Source organism: Mangifera indica, unplaced genomic scaffold (assembly GCF_011075055.1).
Source record: "Mangifera indica cultivar Alphonso unplaced genomic scaffold, CATAS_Mindica_2.1 Un_0055, whole genome shotgun sequence".
Lineage (NCBI taxonomy): Eukaryota > Viridiplantae > Streptophyta > Magnoliopsida > Sapindales > Anacardiaceae > Mangifera > Mangifera indica.
This window is the reverse complement of record NW_025401147.1, coordinates 19,389-37,716: the sequence shown is the minus strand read 5'-3', so window position 1 is coordinate 37,716 and position 18,328 is coordinate 19,389. Positions and strand designations below refer to the sequence as shown.

Genomic DNA, 18,328 nt, shown 5'->3' with positions numbered 1-18,328 from the left:
CATTGTACCCAAAATCCAATATTTATGTACTTCCCATAATATTTTAATCAAAAGTTCCTACAACCCCACACCTACAAAAGATTTGTTAGGTCAAAATATTTATTATGGCCAAAACTCTTATTCCCACCCAAGGTTTATTGAAAAGCCATATTATTATCATTAACTTTCAACAATTTAGATATCCATTCATAAGTAATTTTCTATTAAAAATCTTAATTACTGTTAGGGATAAAATTATTACTTAATAAAAAAAAATTTATCATAATTCCCCCCCTTAATTTGAAATCTCATAATTTTTCTCCTAAAATTTTCTTCAAAGTTTAAAAAGAGGTTATTTTTCCCAGAGGACGAGTAGTCATCTCGTCTTCGCCTGGGAAGACGATCGTCTTCCCAAACGATCAAACCGAGATCGATCGATCTCATCTTCGTCCTCTGGGAAGACGATTTCTCTTCCCAGACGATGTTTCTCGATGCTGGATGGGTTGGGGTGGGGTTGAGGTGGGTCGTCGGTGGAAAAGAAACCATCAGGAGGGAGCGACGGTCGGCGATGGTGCCGGCGAAAGTGAATAGGTTTGGAAACTAAGCCCTAGGGAGGGAAATGTGATCTTTTCAAACTTGGCTTAGGGGTGAAAAGTTAATTTTTTAAATTTAGGGGAGGAAAATAAATCATATTTAAGTTTATTTTTAATATTAAATATAAAATAACGATTTTATCCTTATTACCACTAATTTTACCTGCTCATGAGTGGATAAACGGTATTTCCATAGTTAAAGGGGAAAACTTTGACGTTTCAGCATAGTTTGGGTGGGAAATAGTCGTTTGGCCTTTTTAAAAATTGGAAAATGCAACTTTTAAGTTTTCATTGTATTGTATGGTGGGTGAGAACAAGTCCTTTATTATGTCACACACGGAAACAACACGGTCCATTAGTGGCCAACTCTGGACTAGCAGACAAAATCACTTGTCAATTACAGGTCACATTCAGCAATCTCTTCTCTTCACAAAAACAGACTCCAGGTGTTCTTATTTAAGTCACTCAGAATTAACCTAGTCTCAGAATTTCCCAGAAGCTCGAAAATGGATGTCACTAAAGACTTGTTTGCTCATCTGGGTTCTATTCTAGCTGGTTTACTGTTTGTTTGGGCAATATTTCAGGAATATTTTCCTTATGAACTTACAAGTTTCTTTCTGAAATACTCGAAAAGTTTGGTCACTTTCATCTACCCTTATATTCAAATCACATTTCATGAGTTTACAAGTGAGGGTTTCAAGCGTAACGAAGCTTACTCAGCTATTGAGAATTATCTGAGCTACGAGTCTTCTACCCAAGCTAAGAAACTCAAAGCTGATATTGTCAAGCACAGTAACCAGTCACTTATGTTGAGCATGGATGATAATGAAGAGGTTTCTCATGAGTTCCAGGGAGTCAAACTGTGGTGGACTTCAGGGAAAAACATTACAAAGTCTGAGGTTTTTTCTCTGTATTCTGTGCCGGATGAAGAGAGATTCTACAAGCTTACTTTCCATAAGCGATACAGGGACCTCATCTTGGGGCCTTATCTTGTTAATGTCATGAAAGAAGGGAACGATATCAAGGTCAGAAACCGAATGCGAAAGCTTTACACAAACAATGGTTCAAGGTGGAGCCACGTGACATTTGATCACCCTGCAACATTCCAGACACTTGCCATGGAGCCTGAGAAGAAACAAGAGATCATTGAAGACTTGATTACATTCAGCAAGGCTGGGGGCTTCTATGCGAGAACTGGCAGAGCCTGGAAAAGGGGGTACCTTTTGTATGGCCCCCCAGGGACTGGTAAGTCTACCATGATTGCTGTCATGGCCAATCTTTTAGGCTATGATTTGTATGATCTTGAGCTCACTGCTGTCAAAGACAATACTGAACTGAGAAAGCTGTTGATTGAAACATCTAGAAAATCGGTTATCGTCATTGAAGACATCGATTGTTCGCTTGATCTCACAGGCCAAAGGAGGAAGAAAAAGGAGAAACAAGAAGAGGGAAATAACATTGAGAGGGATCCGAGACAGAAACTTGAGAAAGAAGAAAATGAGACAAGAAGCAGCCAGGTTACTCTTTCAGGATTATTGAATTTTATTGACGGAATTTGGTCAGCTTGTGAGGGTGAAAGATTAATAGTATTCACAACAAATCACATAGAGAAGCTCGATCCAGCTCTAATTCGGAAAGGAAGAATGGATAAGCATATAGAGCTGTCATATTGTAACTTTGAGGCATTCAAAGTTCTAGCCAAGAACTATCTCAATGTTGATTCACATGATTTGTTCACAACAGTCAGTGAATTGCTGCAAGAAACAAAACTGACCCCGGCTGATGTTGCAGAGCATTTGATGCCAAAAAAATTTCCACCTGACGTGGATTTTAGCCTGAGAAGCTTAATCCAGGCCCTGGAAGTGGAAAGAGAAGAAGCAAAGTTGAAAGCTGAGAAAGAAGCACAAGAGAAAGAGCTAACAGGGGAACAAGGCTTTGTCACTTTAGAGTGAAATTGTTGTAAAAGTTTATGTGACTTCGTTTGAATAATGTAATTGATGATTAGATTAGTTTGTGTACATATGTGGTACTCCTAAGCAAATCCCATATTGGCAAAGCACCGGTGAGATACTGGGTTTGTCTGTACTTTGTCTGTATTCCACATATGTTAAAAACAAGAGGATTTGACTGGTTAAATAGCTTGTGAGCTCCTTAAACTATCAATATGTATTTTGCGTTGCAAACCCAAAAACAAAATCATGATAAACTATGTCCAAAATCTTGACAATGGGTTATCAAGGATGTTACAACATGAATGAAGAATTACAATGATTTTGAACCCCAACCCAATGCTAGTCTTGTTATGAGGGTGATACTTAATTGTTTGTGCAAATTTTGTAATCCACAGCCAAGCTCGAAATAAAAGTAGAGATACTTTAATAAAAATTGTTGATATTTTCGTGTTTGCTAGATCCAATGATGGCTCTTCTGGTTCAATCTAGCAGGATTTGCATATTTTCACATACAAAACTCAAATGAAATATGCAGAATTGAGTTGCGTTGCAGATGACTTACTTTGTAGCCCTGATGTTTGTCCAATTTGAAAAGCACCATAACCCCCTTTGACCTTTGTCCAGTGATCATCGTACATACGAATTATTCAGTGTTGGTATTATTAATGACCAAGAAATAACAAAAACCTTCTCTGCATTCAGATTTTAAAATGACAGGAAAAGATAAAATAAGTATGGATTCATCCACAAAAGGTTGCAACTGAAATATTTTATTATATGTTGGCTTTTAAGACAAGGAATTCAAATACCAGGACGCATATCTGGACATAAACCAATAATTATACTGGATATTGTGACAACTTACATCAATCCTATCTCAACAAAGCACGAAAAGATGTTATGCATGTGCTTGCATTTCACACCGTTTAAAATACTAAGATGTGATTGGTTAATAGCCTGTGAAGGCCCTAGGTTTCAAGAGGTCTTTAGGCTAACAAAACTCAAAATCAAAGCAATGATAGATTATGTGTCTAAAATGGCTACCCATTGTTTTGGGTTACAAAACCCAAAAACAAAACCATTTTGGACATAAATACAGTAGGTCAGACCAGGAATTTTACATAGCTTTCCAAGCTTTCATAATCAAATAAAGAATTTTCGTTCGGATAATCCTTTGCTGATTCTAAAGAAGGTGCCCCAGCAACTTTTTGCCTCTCCCCAGCAGGCTGCTCTTGTCAACAGTCAACTAGTAGAAATTCTTCGATCGGCGACATCGGGAATGGTTTGCACATCTTCACTCAATTAATTCAACGTTGAAACGAGTCGGTCGCTTTGCTTTGGCTTGCATTTCAATGAAAATTGCAGGGGATCAGGAAAATAAAGTACACTGGAATCGGGCTCTTGCTTTTTGGGCTGGAGAGCTTATAACAAACTTTTCAGGCCCATTCGAGCAGGCTCGAATGGGCCAGAGGAGTTTCCTAAAGAGCCACTGAACAAGAATCCATCCGCTAAATGCTATCGACAGCTTGAGGTTATCCCAAGAGCTAGGCCTGGCCACGGTTCATGAACCGCCGGTTTCAGTTCGGAACCGCCGGTTCACGGTTCGCAAATATAAGAACCCTGAACCGAAACCGTAACAGGACGGTTCATCCACGGTTCGGAACCGCCGGTTCCGGTTCATGGCCCCGGTTCGGAATCGACGGTTTCGGTTCGGAACCGATATTGAACCGTCAATTCTAATATATGATCTTGATTTAATTTTTAAATTATTAATTACAATAATTGAAATTTAAAAGAAAGGCTTGGACTTAATTTTTCAATTAAGCTTCCTACGTATCTTCTTGGGGTTTAGAAGAATTAAAGCCTACGTAGTTCTCTTACCTTTGCATATCTAATAGCTGGCAGTACCCCCTTACCTTATTATTCACCTCCACTATCTTGAGTATTATTTCCCGTCGTCATCGAACTATCCGTAGTTAAATCAAGCGATTTTTCATTGAAGTCCACTTTTATTTCTTGTTGTCGTAATTCGGCTCTTGTCCAATCGTCCACGCATACTTGAGCTTCAATAGATTATTTCCAAACCCAAATAGATATGCTTATTTCCATATGAATGATCAAATTTCTGTAGTTATTAGTATTACTAATTAAATAATTAATGACGAGAAGGAGAGACCTGATTCGGACACGTGCTCAATGCATTGTATCTCAAATTTCTATTTCTGAAGCGCTGCTCACATGGAAATCTTAACATGAAGATTATATGGAGGCCAACGGTTATCCTTATTAATAATAATAAAACTATGAATAATTTTATATGTATCTATTTTAGATATATAAATATATATATATTTATATATATTATTATATGATTAGGTATTGTTTCCCTTTGTTTCTCTCCTCATCCTTTAATAAAATAAAATAAAATTTACTAAATGTTACGGCATATTTACAATAGTTTAAAATTTTAAATATAATTTAATATTTAAAAATTTTAAAAATATATATAAAAAATAAACAAATCAAATGTATATATTTATCTTTATTTCTAACTATAAAGATTTTATTCATCTCTGTTTCTATTCTTATCCTGATTTTTATAAAAGAATCCTCTTTTATATAATACTAAGTGAGTCAGAGATTTAGTTCAGAAGTACGAATTGTCATCTTTAGGTATTAATAGATTGACTTGTAATTAAAATTAGTGATTTTAAATTAGAGAATTTACTAAATAAAGATAATATTACGTATACAAATAATATATATTATTAAATACAAACAAAATAAATGTCTAATCATTTAATTAGATATATAATTATCTACTTTTATCATATTTTAAAATTATTAATTACATAATATCATATCAATCCATTTGCCTTTAATGACAACTTTTTTATCGTCACATAGGACCACAAACTGCTAATTGGGTGGCCCAAATTGACTGGACTTAGCCTAAAACAATGACAAAAATGCTTTTAACTGGGTCTTTAATTTGGTCATAGATCAACACCACATGGACCTAAACCTGTTGAATATACTCATCAAAAAACAAATTAGACCAAAAATTTGAGACTTCAATGATGGCGAAATTACCAAATGAACGGCCCCATGTCTTGGAATTGATCATAAATCAATTACTTTTCCCCCTTCATTGTAGCTTATAATTAATGTTGAATTGAAGGCATGTGACCTTGACCAAGTCTATTCATTAGACCTGGGACTAACCTTTCCTTTCATATTGGAGCCTCTTTTTCTCTCTCTTTCCCACCTGCCAAGCAGAATATTCATACTCCTTTTCAACAACATTGTTCTTCCTGGCAGTCATACCGTTTAGAAAAATATTTTATATATATATATATATTTAGTACATAAATAATATATCGTTATATGATTAGTTGTTCAATCAGTTCTCTGAATAGTAATATTGTTTATCTCATTAATAATATTTTAATGATATTATACATTAACTTAAATGAGTTTAAATTTACGTTAAACTTATTAGATTTAATCTAAGTTTAAATTGATCTTAAACTTAACTCATCTAAACTCCAATCTACCAATAGTCCTGTTTAGGATTCAAATTTTAGCAACCATCCGGCCATTAATTACGTTTCTCTTTTCTTCCCAAAATTTGAAAATTGGGTCATTGAATTGTCTCCAAAACAAAATCAAGAATGGACGGTGTATCCAGGTCGTTATGGCATTAATTTGCAAGGTATGCCATCTAGAAAGAAGCAGTCATTTGGAACCCCTCAAAGTATAACAAAGTTACCAATACGTTTCAATTTAATATCTCTGGCTGACCAACTATTCGAACCTCAAGGACTTTCCCTCGTACGTATTTAAAGACTTACTAATTTCTCACTCATTCCCTGGTTGTAATTTTTCGTACATAATATGAGACGACCCTCTATAAATAGGCATCAAATGTATGCAAAGCAATACACAAGTTCAGGCAGAAGTTTCTGAGGCTACTGTCGCAGGAGAGACGGCACTAGCAAGCTAGCTTAGCTTAGTTTATTCATGAGTTATGGCAATTGATTTAGCTTGCTGTTGTGACGCCTCCCTGCGATAGTAATCTCAGCAACTTTTGTTCATGGCCAAAAGATTTATCTTAATATCATGTAAAGAAGGGGGAAGCAATGGAGAAGAGGGAGCCGGTTGAGGGTTGATGAAGAAAAAGATTTGTCTCTATAAAGGTATTTTTGCAACAATTTCTCTTGCAGTTTCAGTTTCAGCTTTACTATTTTTTATAAAGCTATTAGACTTTCGATTGTTTTGCAGTTTATTTCTTCATTTTTCAGACGTCTGAAGAAATTGAATGACTGACGGTTGTGGCATACAGTTTTATAGATAAAGACCCTCATCTTAGCTGTGTTTTCGTTGGCGATTAGCCTATATATTCTTAAGAGTATTGACTAAGTAAGTCTCGTTTAAAGCTTGCAGGCAAGCAAACTAATTAAAGAATGAACAATATTATGAATATTTATTTTAAGTATATAAATAGATATATATTTATATATAGATGTTATTATATGATTATTTATTATTTTATTTTTAATTCAAAATCACTTAATCAAATAATGATACATATCAAATATAAATCTATTTATATATTTAATATAGATATGTATAATTTTATTATTAATTAACATGAATATGTAACTTATTTCTCTTAAGTCATCTTTATTTTTTAAATAATATTATATGTACAAAATAATAACATATTAAAATATAATTATATAATTTTAAATTAAAAATAAAATAATATTTAATTATATGAAGATATTTCTTTATATATATATATATATATATATTTTATACATAATTTCAATGATAATTTTTTTTGTTCAATGATGGGGGTACACCAGGCCGCTTCGCATTATTTTGTCATTTCAAAAGGGGTAAGATTATAATCTTTTTATTACCAATCAATGCTTTAGTCTTACCGACAAAATTAATTATTAAATAAAAAGGAGGGGAAATAACGGGTCATTATATATTAGAATAATTTATAATATTAAATAATTTGATGATATAATCATATGACATCAATTTATTTATATATATTAGTAAAGGTGTAACAATAATCGAGTCACGTTATTTGTGAATAATTTACATATTAACTCATATTGAGTTGAGTTTGATTTGATTATTGTTGAATTAAATTTAAGCGTATGTTAATTGTCTTAATGAGCTCATAGCTCAACTCAAGTAAATTATCAATGAACTTTTAAAAATTTTAAATTTTGTAATTACACCCTTAAAATTTTTACTCTATAATTTTATATATAAAAACAATTGATAATTAATCCCTCAACCATTAGATAAATAAGTCAATAATTTAATTTTGATATATCTTTAATAGGGATTTAAACTTATATTTTTTTATATAAGAAATTTTTTCTTTTACCACTCAAATGACTTCTTTTGGAACTTCTCTTTTCTTGTTTTGATCATGAGTGCTTAAAAAGAATACATTTGGAAGAAGAAAGGAGAGAAGGAAAATGAAAGATGACCTGCAAGCATGAGCAAGAATAGGCTAATGAGAGGAGGACTTCTTTTTGGTTGATTAGGAGAACTTGAAGAATCTGAATAATAATGCAACACCCTTTCACCTCAAGTCTCAAGATGTACGTTCTTATGATTAGGAATTGTCAAATTCTACTTTAGCATAAAGTTGAACAAGATAAATGTGCCCGTTTGGATCTCCTGTTCAGTGAACTGACTGGCATTCGACTTGCTTCTCAGTTGAAAGCGAAAGCCCAAAATGTGCTCTAGTCAGCATTGAATTTGAACAAACATGTTCAAATTTGTAGTGCTATCGCAGAAATTAAGGTTAATTTTTATATTCATTTGTAATTTTTTTCTACATGCATATTCTTGTTTTCTCCAATTTTCCGAAAAGCCAGTATTTCTCTCTCCGTTCTTTAACAGATCACTTGGAGACAAACAAGCACGAATCTCCCTGTCTTGCGGTAAAAAACAAAGGTCATCATCGGAATCCAAAGGATCGGAGAATGATGATGACAAGACGAGATGAGCGAGGCTATGGTGGGTTGCATCCCGTGACCTGAAGAGTTGCATATTATTGAAAACTATCTGTGCAGTCTCCAATTTGAGGAGCCTATAATTGGAAAAATGAAAAGAAATTAATTTAATTAATTGGTATCAATTCATCCATTTAGTTTCAGAGTCAATCATTTAATTAAGGGGACCAGTTGTATTAACAACCCATTATGCAGTACAATGAAAAGAAACCAAGATGCCCTTAATTAAATTAATAGCACTAACAGATGAAATGACTGGACAAGCATAATGAAATGGATGATGAAGATAAAAGGCCAAAAATATTGTGAAGTTGACTGAATAATGACAAGACAATTAATTTTTAATTGGGTTGTTAACTTATTAATATTATTATTAAGAGAGAGAGATGGCCTATTATTTGCTTAGATTTTTTGCACCCACTTTCCACTTGGTCCTCGAGTTTGGCATTCATATATGGCCAAAGGACTATTTTCCACACAAAGTATTCTTTTATCTTGTTCTCGTCTCTTAATTTTAAAAATTTCTTTAAAATTTTATTGTTTTTTTTTTCTTAAATCTTAAAAATTAATAATTTCTCCTATAAACCAAATTTTAAAAAATAACATTTTCCCCCTTAGGGTTTAGTTTCTAAACTCCGAGCCATCTCTAGCACTTCTCCAATAACATCTCCTTTCTTTTCCTTTGACGGTCACTCTCTCACCATCTCCCCTTTTGGCTAACAATTCTAAACTTAATAGGAGATAATATTTCGTTAGGGAAAACGAATAACTTCATCTTCCTAATGAAATTAGAAGTTATTTTCGATATCAATCGATATTATCCAAGCTTCCAAACTACAGAAGCTTGACCGTAGAAGGGAAAAGAGGCATCGAAAGATACTCGTCGTTAGTGATGGAGTCGAATTTGATACCAAAGATCTAAAAACTAAATCTTAGGAGAAAAATGTTATTTTTTAAAACTTGGGTTAAAAAAAAATTTAATTTTTAAGGGTTAAGAAAAGAAAAAAATTAAATTTTAGTTTATTTTTAATATTATTGCTAAAATAACGATTTTATCTGAACATTGTTAATTTTAATTATTTATAAATAAGTATTTAAAATTTTTAAAATTAACAAAAAAAAAAAAAACTTGAGATAAAAAGATATTTTGAACGAAAATAAGTCGGCCTTTATGTATGCCCAATGGCAATAGCTTCTTTACATATCATTGAAGGGCTAAAAATGAAGGCAGCCGAGAGAGAGAGAGAGGGAATAAAATTGTACGATGAAGCAGTAAGAGCTAGCCTTGCATGGAGATTGGCGAAAGCAAGAAGAAAGAGAATAAAAGGAGCTGAGGGCTTCTTGTCGCAGGAGTGGTGGCACCTGCTTCATGTGTGTTAAAAATCAGCCGCAAGTGCCACCATCCTCCGATAAGATACTCTTCCACTTCTTGCTATTTTCTCACACTTCTACACATCTTAACGCAGTGCATATTAACGAGCATTTGTAGTTAAGATTTTGAGGTACGCATGCAAATATGGTTCTTTAATTTCCTTCAATAGTTTTACTCCATTTCTTCTTGTTCATCTTCCCATATATATCATAAGTTTGAGGCTCATGAATAAATCCATGGTGACTCATATGTTTATTTTTATGTGTTTTAATGTTTAGAAATTTTTTTATCTACGTTAGCATTAATTATTATTTTTTTAATAAAATCAAATAATTTAATATTAATTTATAAATGAATTTAAATAATTATTAAAAATAAATTCATTATATTTAAAGGTTATGATTGAGGTAGACATAATAAATGTTATTATGTTATTTTATCCTGTTTACGTTCAATAAAATCTAACATTAACAAGAGCCATGGTTGGTTTCTTGTCCATAAACAACTTGTGGTGCTAGAATTTCATTAAAGTAAGGCTAGAGCTGGATCTAGTTGGATGAAGAAGACCCAACTCTATTATTGTCGGTTTCACGTCCATATACGACCATTCAATGATTAATTAGAATTATACATTGATTTTGCAGTAAAGATTTTACTTTTACTACCAACTATACAAATAAAAAAATAATAACTGAGGTTTCTTACTTTCATCATGCATGTGACATCATGGTATGAGATAAGAGAATTTCAAAGATTATTATTGGAAAGGGTCTTGTGTTGGAGCGGCCACCATCTAGCTGCTTTTGTTGACAAACTCCAATATATTGTCACCATCAATGGTAAATTTCAATTATCTTTATATATTCATTAAAGTGTGGCATAATAATATTGTTTAATGGTATAAAACCCCTTAAATTTATTTTATTTTAAAGGCCAAAGGACTATTTTCCACCCAAACTATATTGAATTCTCGAAGTTCTCTTGTTAACTTTAAAAATCTCATTTATCCATTTATGGACCGTTAAACTTAACTGAGTCTATTAGTTATATCATTTTCTCCTAAACCCTAAAAACTAACACTTTTCTCTCAACCCAAGTTTTCAAAAACTGTATTTTTTCTCCTAGGATTTTCAAACTTTAGATCCAATTTTTTTGGCAATGACCGATAATCTCCAAGCACCTACTCTCCCTCTCCGATGACCCCTCCTTCTAGTTGTACACTTTCGACGTTATATGATGTTATCGTCGAGGAAGATGACACGTCTTCGTCGACGATGACGCCTAGGAGGGGAAGACGTTGTACGGTTGGAAAGAGAAGACACCAAGGAGGAAGAGACATCGCCTGGAGATCGTCGGTCGTTGCCGAAAAATTCAATCCAAAAGTTTGAAAACCTTAGGGGAGAAAATGTTATTTTTAAAAACTTGGGTTGAAGGAAAATTGTTAGTTGTTAGGGTTTGGGGGTAAAAAAAAAATTAAATTTAAGTTTATTTTTAATATTACAGATAAAATGATGATTTTGCCCTTGAATCCGTCAACCTGACTTTTTTTTTTTAACAGCCCATGGGTAGGTAAATGAGTTTTTCAAAATTAATGGATGGGAATTTGCAGATAAAACATACCTTGGGTGGGAAACAGTCCTTTGGCCTATTTTAAATATAAATTTACTTCACACCGTCTTAAGTTATGTCAACTGAAAAATTTCCCGCTACAAAATATTAGAAAGTTTAGCCCTGTATTTTACATATAAAAATCAACAAATTGGCAAAGAGAAGGTAAAGAATTCTCCTATAATGCTGTTAGACTATGTTAACGGAGTTAATATTGTTTTACTCAACACTCTTATCATAATAAATATATTACAAAACGATTCTTTATGAGAGAAACTTAAACTATAGGTAAGAACAAACAATGAATAATATTTTATCTTATATATGATAAAGAGCGGTAAATAGACACCCATAGAGCATTGTTCCTTGCACCTCTTATCCTCTCACTAGAAAATGGAATTCCCAACCAGTGATTAGATAACAATATCTCATATATGTTAATGTAATACAGTTTAGACCAAACAATCTTTAGTTAGGATGTGATTGAGGTATGCTTGGAATTTGTGCTCTCTCTTTTTTTATGGAAAAGTTATCGTCTGCAAGTGTGTAATTCTTGGGGCTATTGTTTTGTTCGCATCACTGAGAGCAACCAATCATGGATTAAAAGCATTAACAATGAAGCCCTTATAAGAAGAAAAAGAAGCAAGGCATATCTTTTTTCATGCACGTCTTGTATCTTTCAATGGTGGATTAGACAATAGATTTAATTTCCCATGGGTTAAACATTAATTAATTAGTTAAATTCAGTATCATTAGAGGACTTTATTCTTTAAACTCCCCCAGATTTTGTTTCACTCCTCTCCTCTTAATGCCACTATTAATTTATTATCTTTCATGTCATCGCATGATTGCACATCCCATGCTGCTAAATCCTATTTTCCATTCAATTTTATGCTCTTCAATCATAAAAGTTTGCAGTATAAATCCTGCATCAGAGAATTGTTAGATATGTATATGCATTTTAAAAGAGTTTATAAGCTTTTAAATTTAGGAGTTATTTGTTCAAAGTTGACAATATTTTCTTAGTAAGCCAAATTATTAGAGTAGAATATTTGATGGACCCATTATGGTCAAAGGAGATCTCTCTGGGCTGCTCCAGATCTTTAGATAGTTGACAATTTGTATATAAAAAGGGCATAAAAAATCATCGTAGATTACGTATATAAGGCTCTGGGATATGTTGCATAATTATAAATTAACATTAATTATTGGTGATAATTAGCTAGCTAGCTCCTCCCCACAATGCCACCTCCCTGTTATAATGTTAGCGACAATTTTTTGTATGCATTAAATTGCATAGATAAGGGAGCGAAAAGGAAGGTGTGAGGGCTTGGATTTTGGCAAGAGAGCTTAGATTAGAGCAGTTCGGAAAGCTTCTTGGCTTATTCCTGCCATGCATACATCAACCACAAGTCATCACTTCTTTCTATATCGATTACAAGGAATCTAAGGCTCCCTCTGTGTGTGTGTGTGTGTGTGTACACACATATTTATGGTTTATGTATTATGGATTAGGGCTGAAGCCTCACATGTCTTCCATGTTTGTCAATATTTCTTCAGCCCTAAGGGTTTGTTTCAGTGGCAAAACAAGAGTATTTTAAGATCAAATTCTTGATTTACTTGGATGGTTCAGCTTTGGTAGAGTTTTTCGTTACAAAAAAAAAAAAAAAAAATCATCCCAAACCCACCTTCCAGATTTGCTTCCAGAGAGATTAACAAGGTAATCGTCTTATTAATTTCCTTCTGACCATATGTTATCATCTCTTCAAGTATTCAGTGGATAATTGTGCTTCTGCCATCCTAGACATTACCAAAAAATAAGCTGGACATGGTATTTTATTAATTGCATTTTTTTTATCGATAACTCTTAACTCAGACAAACTAATATGACATTACTGAACGATTATTACAAACTTTCTGATTAATTTTGTAATGGAAACAATCTGTTGAATCTCTTGTTTTTGAGCTAAATGATTCTCCATGCAGGCTATTCCTTAAGGTATAAACCAGCTTTTGCTCGCTTCAAGAAGACAAGGTTTATATAATTACTTCTTCGTATTCTTGGACAATTGAGGTTATATATAACAATTGAACGAATTATAGAGTATATGAAAACAATAATGTAATAATCATATTCAAACTACTATAACCAGTAAAGAAAAAGAATACATGATTTATTTCGATTCACTCAAAATAAGTTTATGTTTAACAGAGTTAATATTATTTTATATTTTTGTTTACAATAAATATATTTGTTAATGAATTCTTCTGTATTAATCATACAAAAGAATAATTTATTTATATATTAGTTTTTATCTTTAGGGTAAATTTACTAACTTAAAACGGCTCTTTATGGGTTAAGACCATACCTAAACTTTGCTTTGAAGATTAGCAAAATCAACTCTCTAAAGGTTTGAAATAAAACAAAATCCAAGGATGACTCCCCTCGATGCTAGATTCAAAGGATTAGTAATAAGTCCATGTTGTATATGTTGGTTTTAGTTTAATAATAAACCATTTATTTATGTATTAGTAAGTTTTAATTATAATTAACAATGTTAAATAAGTTCAAATTTGAATTTAGATAAAAAGAATGAGGTTCAAACCAAAGTTGAGGTTTGTTGTCATAAACGAAGAGATTTGAATACAATGCTGATGGCTTTTTTTGGATTTAAACTGATGCCAAATAGGATCACAAGCTCAGCCCAGATCAATCCAGCCCAGCTACTAAATTACCTAACACATCAGTCCACTAGTTATAGCAATCCATAGTATTAATAACGATGTGTTACATATAATTAGATATAATATTATATTTAATTCAACATCACTTAAACACATTATGACATATCATCACCGGTATCCAAAAATGCAAATAGTTTTATTGGATATGAAAATGGAATCACCAAACCATTATAGTAACTGAAAGGTGAGCAAATAGAAGCAGCTCAATAATGCACAAGGCAAGTAACAAAAGTTTCTAAGAATTTTCATCTGTTATATGATTCTTCCATTGAATTTTCTTTTTGTAACACAGTTTTAGCCAAATACTCTTCCATGACATCAATCCAAGTCCTGAACAGGCTTGGTGTTCGATCAAGGCAAATGCATGTGGGAAATGAAAAGGGGCAAAGAAATTGGGATACTAAGACAGAATAACAAGCTCAGTATTTATACCAGAGTATTACAGGTGTACTCCCAGCTCCGTAGCTGAAATCTTCCTGGAAATCCATCTCTTTCATGTGACTGTACCAACCAGAGAATCCAACTCTACAATCCAGAGATCATATATAGTTTCTGCGTGCTTAATTTCTATCTTCTCAACTAGAAGGTAAACTGATTACTTGGTCATATCCTTTTTCGTCTTCTGATATAAACTAACCCAAAATAAATGGGATGCACCTCCTACAGTAGACTTCAGTTCTTGTTACTTGCACTGTCTTGGCCGGAATTTCTCACTTGACAACAGGGAGCTTATCAAAGTTTCAAGCCTTTTGGCTCCAGGGCCAGGCCTGAGGCTAGTGGTATTACCAATAAGAGAACATGGATCTGTCCCATTTTCCCCTGTTCCTATGCACCAACCACCAGGAGTAGCCATTCCTGGACCTCGGGACAAGAGCTCCGCATCAATTTTGTCAAGCACAGGATTGTCACGGGGGAACTTTCTTGCAAATGGGGCATTGCTGTCAACCATCCTTCTCATGTCAGCATCTTGAAGGTAGTGTGGATGCTGCTTAGGAGGATTGTCCCATGAAATGAAATGGAGATCACTATTGACAGTGGTGTTACGGAACTCTTGAGCATTACAGATGACGGTGTGGAAGTAACCTTCTGGGGAAGACAAGAAATTTGAATAGTACATGAGGACAGTCCGTGGTAGGTTGTCCCATCCCCAGATGCAGTAGTCAATAAAAGGCCGGGAAAGTGCCATCCAAGCAGATCCTATGACAGATAAGTGTAAATGTTTGGTTTCAGCAACCCACCCACAAAAAGTAATATCAATTGCAAAAGGGGGCATAGTAAGGACCTCTACTGTCGAGCACCATTCAAACATATGAGCTTTGCTCAAACCCTACTTAAAGAAAACAAGCCACTTAACATAACCTTGTAGTGGCTAATAATAACAAAGATTAAAACTTATAAAGGATCAGGAACTACAATTCTGAAATTAACAAATGAAATTTACCAATGACTGATGAAATATCTAATATCACATCATAGTTGAGAACAGCATGTACTATTGTGCAGCAACCAAGGAACAAATGGTCAAATCATCTCACAAAGTAAATGCAACTTGAGAAAAGAAAAGATCTTAGAAAATATTATGATCCTGATAAAGAACAAGCAAAGCCATACTAAATCAATGATATGCACCTATCCTAAACTGCAGGTTACATTAATAGTATCACATAATAATTCAATCAACATGCCTCTTCCAAATAACTTCAGGTAAAAGGACAGTCAAAATAGATGATGAGTTTTCGAAAATTGTTGTCGCCCAACTAAATCATTAATCACTTTCCCTGCCATTCTATTCTAATATATAATTGGTGCAAAAACAATAATCATCTCTAATAAGATATCTACATATGTTATAAGGACATAAGGGGGCAGTAAAATGTTAAACAAAAGTGCATGATTCTGCTGAATGCTGATAACATGTATAATAATGACCTTGATGCTGGGTATTCTAACCTTAGAAGATCTAGAGCAACTAATTATAACATGAAAACAACTAAAATGTCATTTGCCATTGCTAGGATTACAAGGCAGAGCATTAGAAAGAATGTTGAAGTCAGAAATCACAAGAATTTCCAACTAAATTTTACCTTGGTCAAATTTTTTAAGAAAACTAAACATTGTTTCCTGAATTCTGCATCTGTTGGTAAATAAGTGAAAATAAGACTCATCGCAGCCAGCATAACACTGGAACATATATTTTAAAACAAAGCCTGCCAACCCTCCATTATAATTTTCATTTCAAGCTAATGCTAAAACAACATGAATCTACTCATTCAGGTAATATCCCAAACTTGTATGATTTTAAGCAGCTCTTCAACATATTTTCCTCCGTTTTTAGATCAAAATTTGGACTCAGTTCCCCCAACTGTCTCAACTTCTCTAAGAAATCCCATTTCAACGGAGATTCCAAATAAATATCATATCTTACCAAAATCAAGTAAAACTGATTCATCCAAAATAAATAACGAGAAATGTAACTACATATTATGACTCAGTCAGTCTACTCTGCCCTGTTAGAGCCTTCAGTCAATGAACCCTGACACTGTTAGAAACTTCATAATTATTGACACAGTAAACTAAAACGCCTGCACAACTCAGCAGCTCAACCATTTATATGGTTTCTTTACAACTTTTTTCAAAATTTCATCTTTATATTGGCAAACAACATACAATATAAATAGATAATAAGTCAAAGTAAGAGATATAAACGGCAGTATTTATGCATAAACAGAATATACACACACACACACTGAGAAAAGCTAGAATTTGCACACCTGTAAAGAGTTTAAATGCAGATGGTACACTCCTCTTCTGTGTAACCCAAAATACATCAGCTTTCTTTGTCATGTACAACCCTGGATCTATTATTACCGGTCTCGCCCTCTGGAACCTACCACACAACCACAATCAAACTTCACAGGTGAGCTCCAAAATTAAAATCAAAACCAGCAAAAGCATGAACAAAAAACAAAGTGAATTAAAACTTACTCTTTCCACCCAATATTGCTAGTATGATCAATGAAATTCAGATCCCTCGGCAAATACGAAAACGTATGCAACAGATCTAGAAAACACAAAGCCACAAAAACAAGACAAAATTGATTAAAACTCAGATTGAAAACCCACAATTTAAACAAAACCTAATTAAGGTTAGATCAAACCCACCAAACTTAATCAAAACCATACTAAACCCAGATTCAAAAACATCATTAATCTGAAAAAAAGAAAAATAAAAAACCAAGCTTCACTAACCATCCTGAGTCACAAGTGGATAATCAGATGCACTGAGATTAATAAACCAATCCCACTCTCCACCTTCCCTCAACAAAATTGCAGCCCCATGTAACGTAGTGGCCACCATTGTAGGCCCTCTATAAGTCACAAGATTGGCCTTACCAATCACCTTAACATTCCGAAACTGCACAAACAAAGGGTGCTCATCGACAAAATTCTTCAGATCTAAACGCTCGGCATCAGACGCCTCCCTATCCAAATGAAGAACATAAACATTATTAGGATGATACAGCGCCAAAAGGGTACGTTTCGTCATGTTACCGTCCCCCACAGATCCGGAGATCATGTAAGCAAAACGTGGAGACGGAGGCAGTGTAACAACAGGAATAGGCTGAAGTTTGGATTCAACAAAAATTGAAGACCCAGAAAACGAAAATGAACGATAAAACGGCAAAAGCGGCGTGCCGTCCGGTGAAGTTAAAGTGGTGAGAAAGAGGAGGAATAGAGAGAGTATTGAGCCGATTGCAAGAGGAAAAATCCATTTTCTTTCGACTGTTGTTTGGTGGGCATTGTGATGTCGTATTTGCATATAATAAGTCTTCAGTTTCTTCATCTTGTTTCAGCTCAGAGTCAGCTTGAAGTTATTCGTTTTGAGGGGCTTTTGTAGGCGAACAAGGAGAAGAAGAAAGTGGAACAAGGGAGAAAAAAACACCAGAGTGACGCCGCGAACAATGGGGAAATTTAAAGAAAATAAAACTTCCTCTGCACTTTCGGAAGTTGAAAAATTATTATTTTGTG

At 33.7% G+C, this 18,328-nt stretch overlaps 2 protein-coding genes across 2 annotated transcripts; one reads left to right on the top strand and one right to left on the bottom strand.

The window, feature by feature from the left end:
- Positions 1-1,047: 1,047 nt before the first annotated feature.
- Positions 1,048-2,856, top strand: LOC123206974 (AAA-ATPase ASD, mitochondrial-like). Its single transcript, XM_044624278.1, has one exon. The coding sequence runs from the start codon at positions 1,079-1,081 to the stop codon at positions 2,522-2,524; it is 1,446 nt and encodes a 481-aa protein (XP_044480213.1). The 5' UTR covers positions 1,048-1,078; the 3' UTR covers positions 2,525-2,856.
- An 11,675-nt stretch (positions 2,857-14,531) lies between these two features.
- Positions 14,532-18,328, bottom strand: LOC123206996 (beta-glucuronosyltransferase GlcAT14B-like). The gene is made up of 4 exons (XM_044624299.1): positions 17,549-18,328; positions 17,285-17,360; positions 17,071-17,186; positions 14,532-15,496 (listed from the first exon to the last, which is right to left on the bottom strand). Exons 1-4 carry the CDS (start codon positions 18,141-18,143, stop codon positions 14,982-14,984), a joined length of 1,302 nt encoding a protein of 433 aa, XP_044480234.1. The 5' UTR covers positions 18,144-18,328; the 3' UTR covers positions 14,532-14,981.

Excerpts from the sequence above, each read along its gene's own strand:
- LOC123206974 (XM_044624278.1), top strand. The coding sequence starts at position 1,079 with ATGGATGTCACTAAAGACTTGTTTGCTCATCTGGGTTCTATTCTAGCT.
- LOC123206996 (XM_044624299.1), bottom strand. The coding sequence starts at position 18,143 with ATGAAGAAACTGAAGACTTATTATATGCAAATACGACATCACAATGCC. Across the intron at positions 17,187-17,284 it reads AGCAATATTGGGTGGAAAGA|GTTCCAGAGGGCGAGACCGG; the intron begins GTAAGTTTTAAT and ends GTTGTGTGGTAG. Across the intron at positions 15,497-17,070 it reads TGCATTTAAACTCTTTACAG|GATCTGCTTGGATGGCACTT; the intron begins GTGTGCAAATTC and ends TATCTGTCATAG.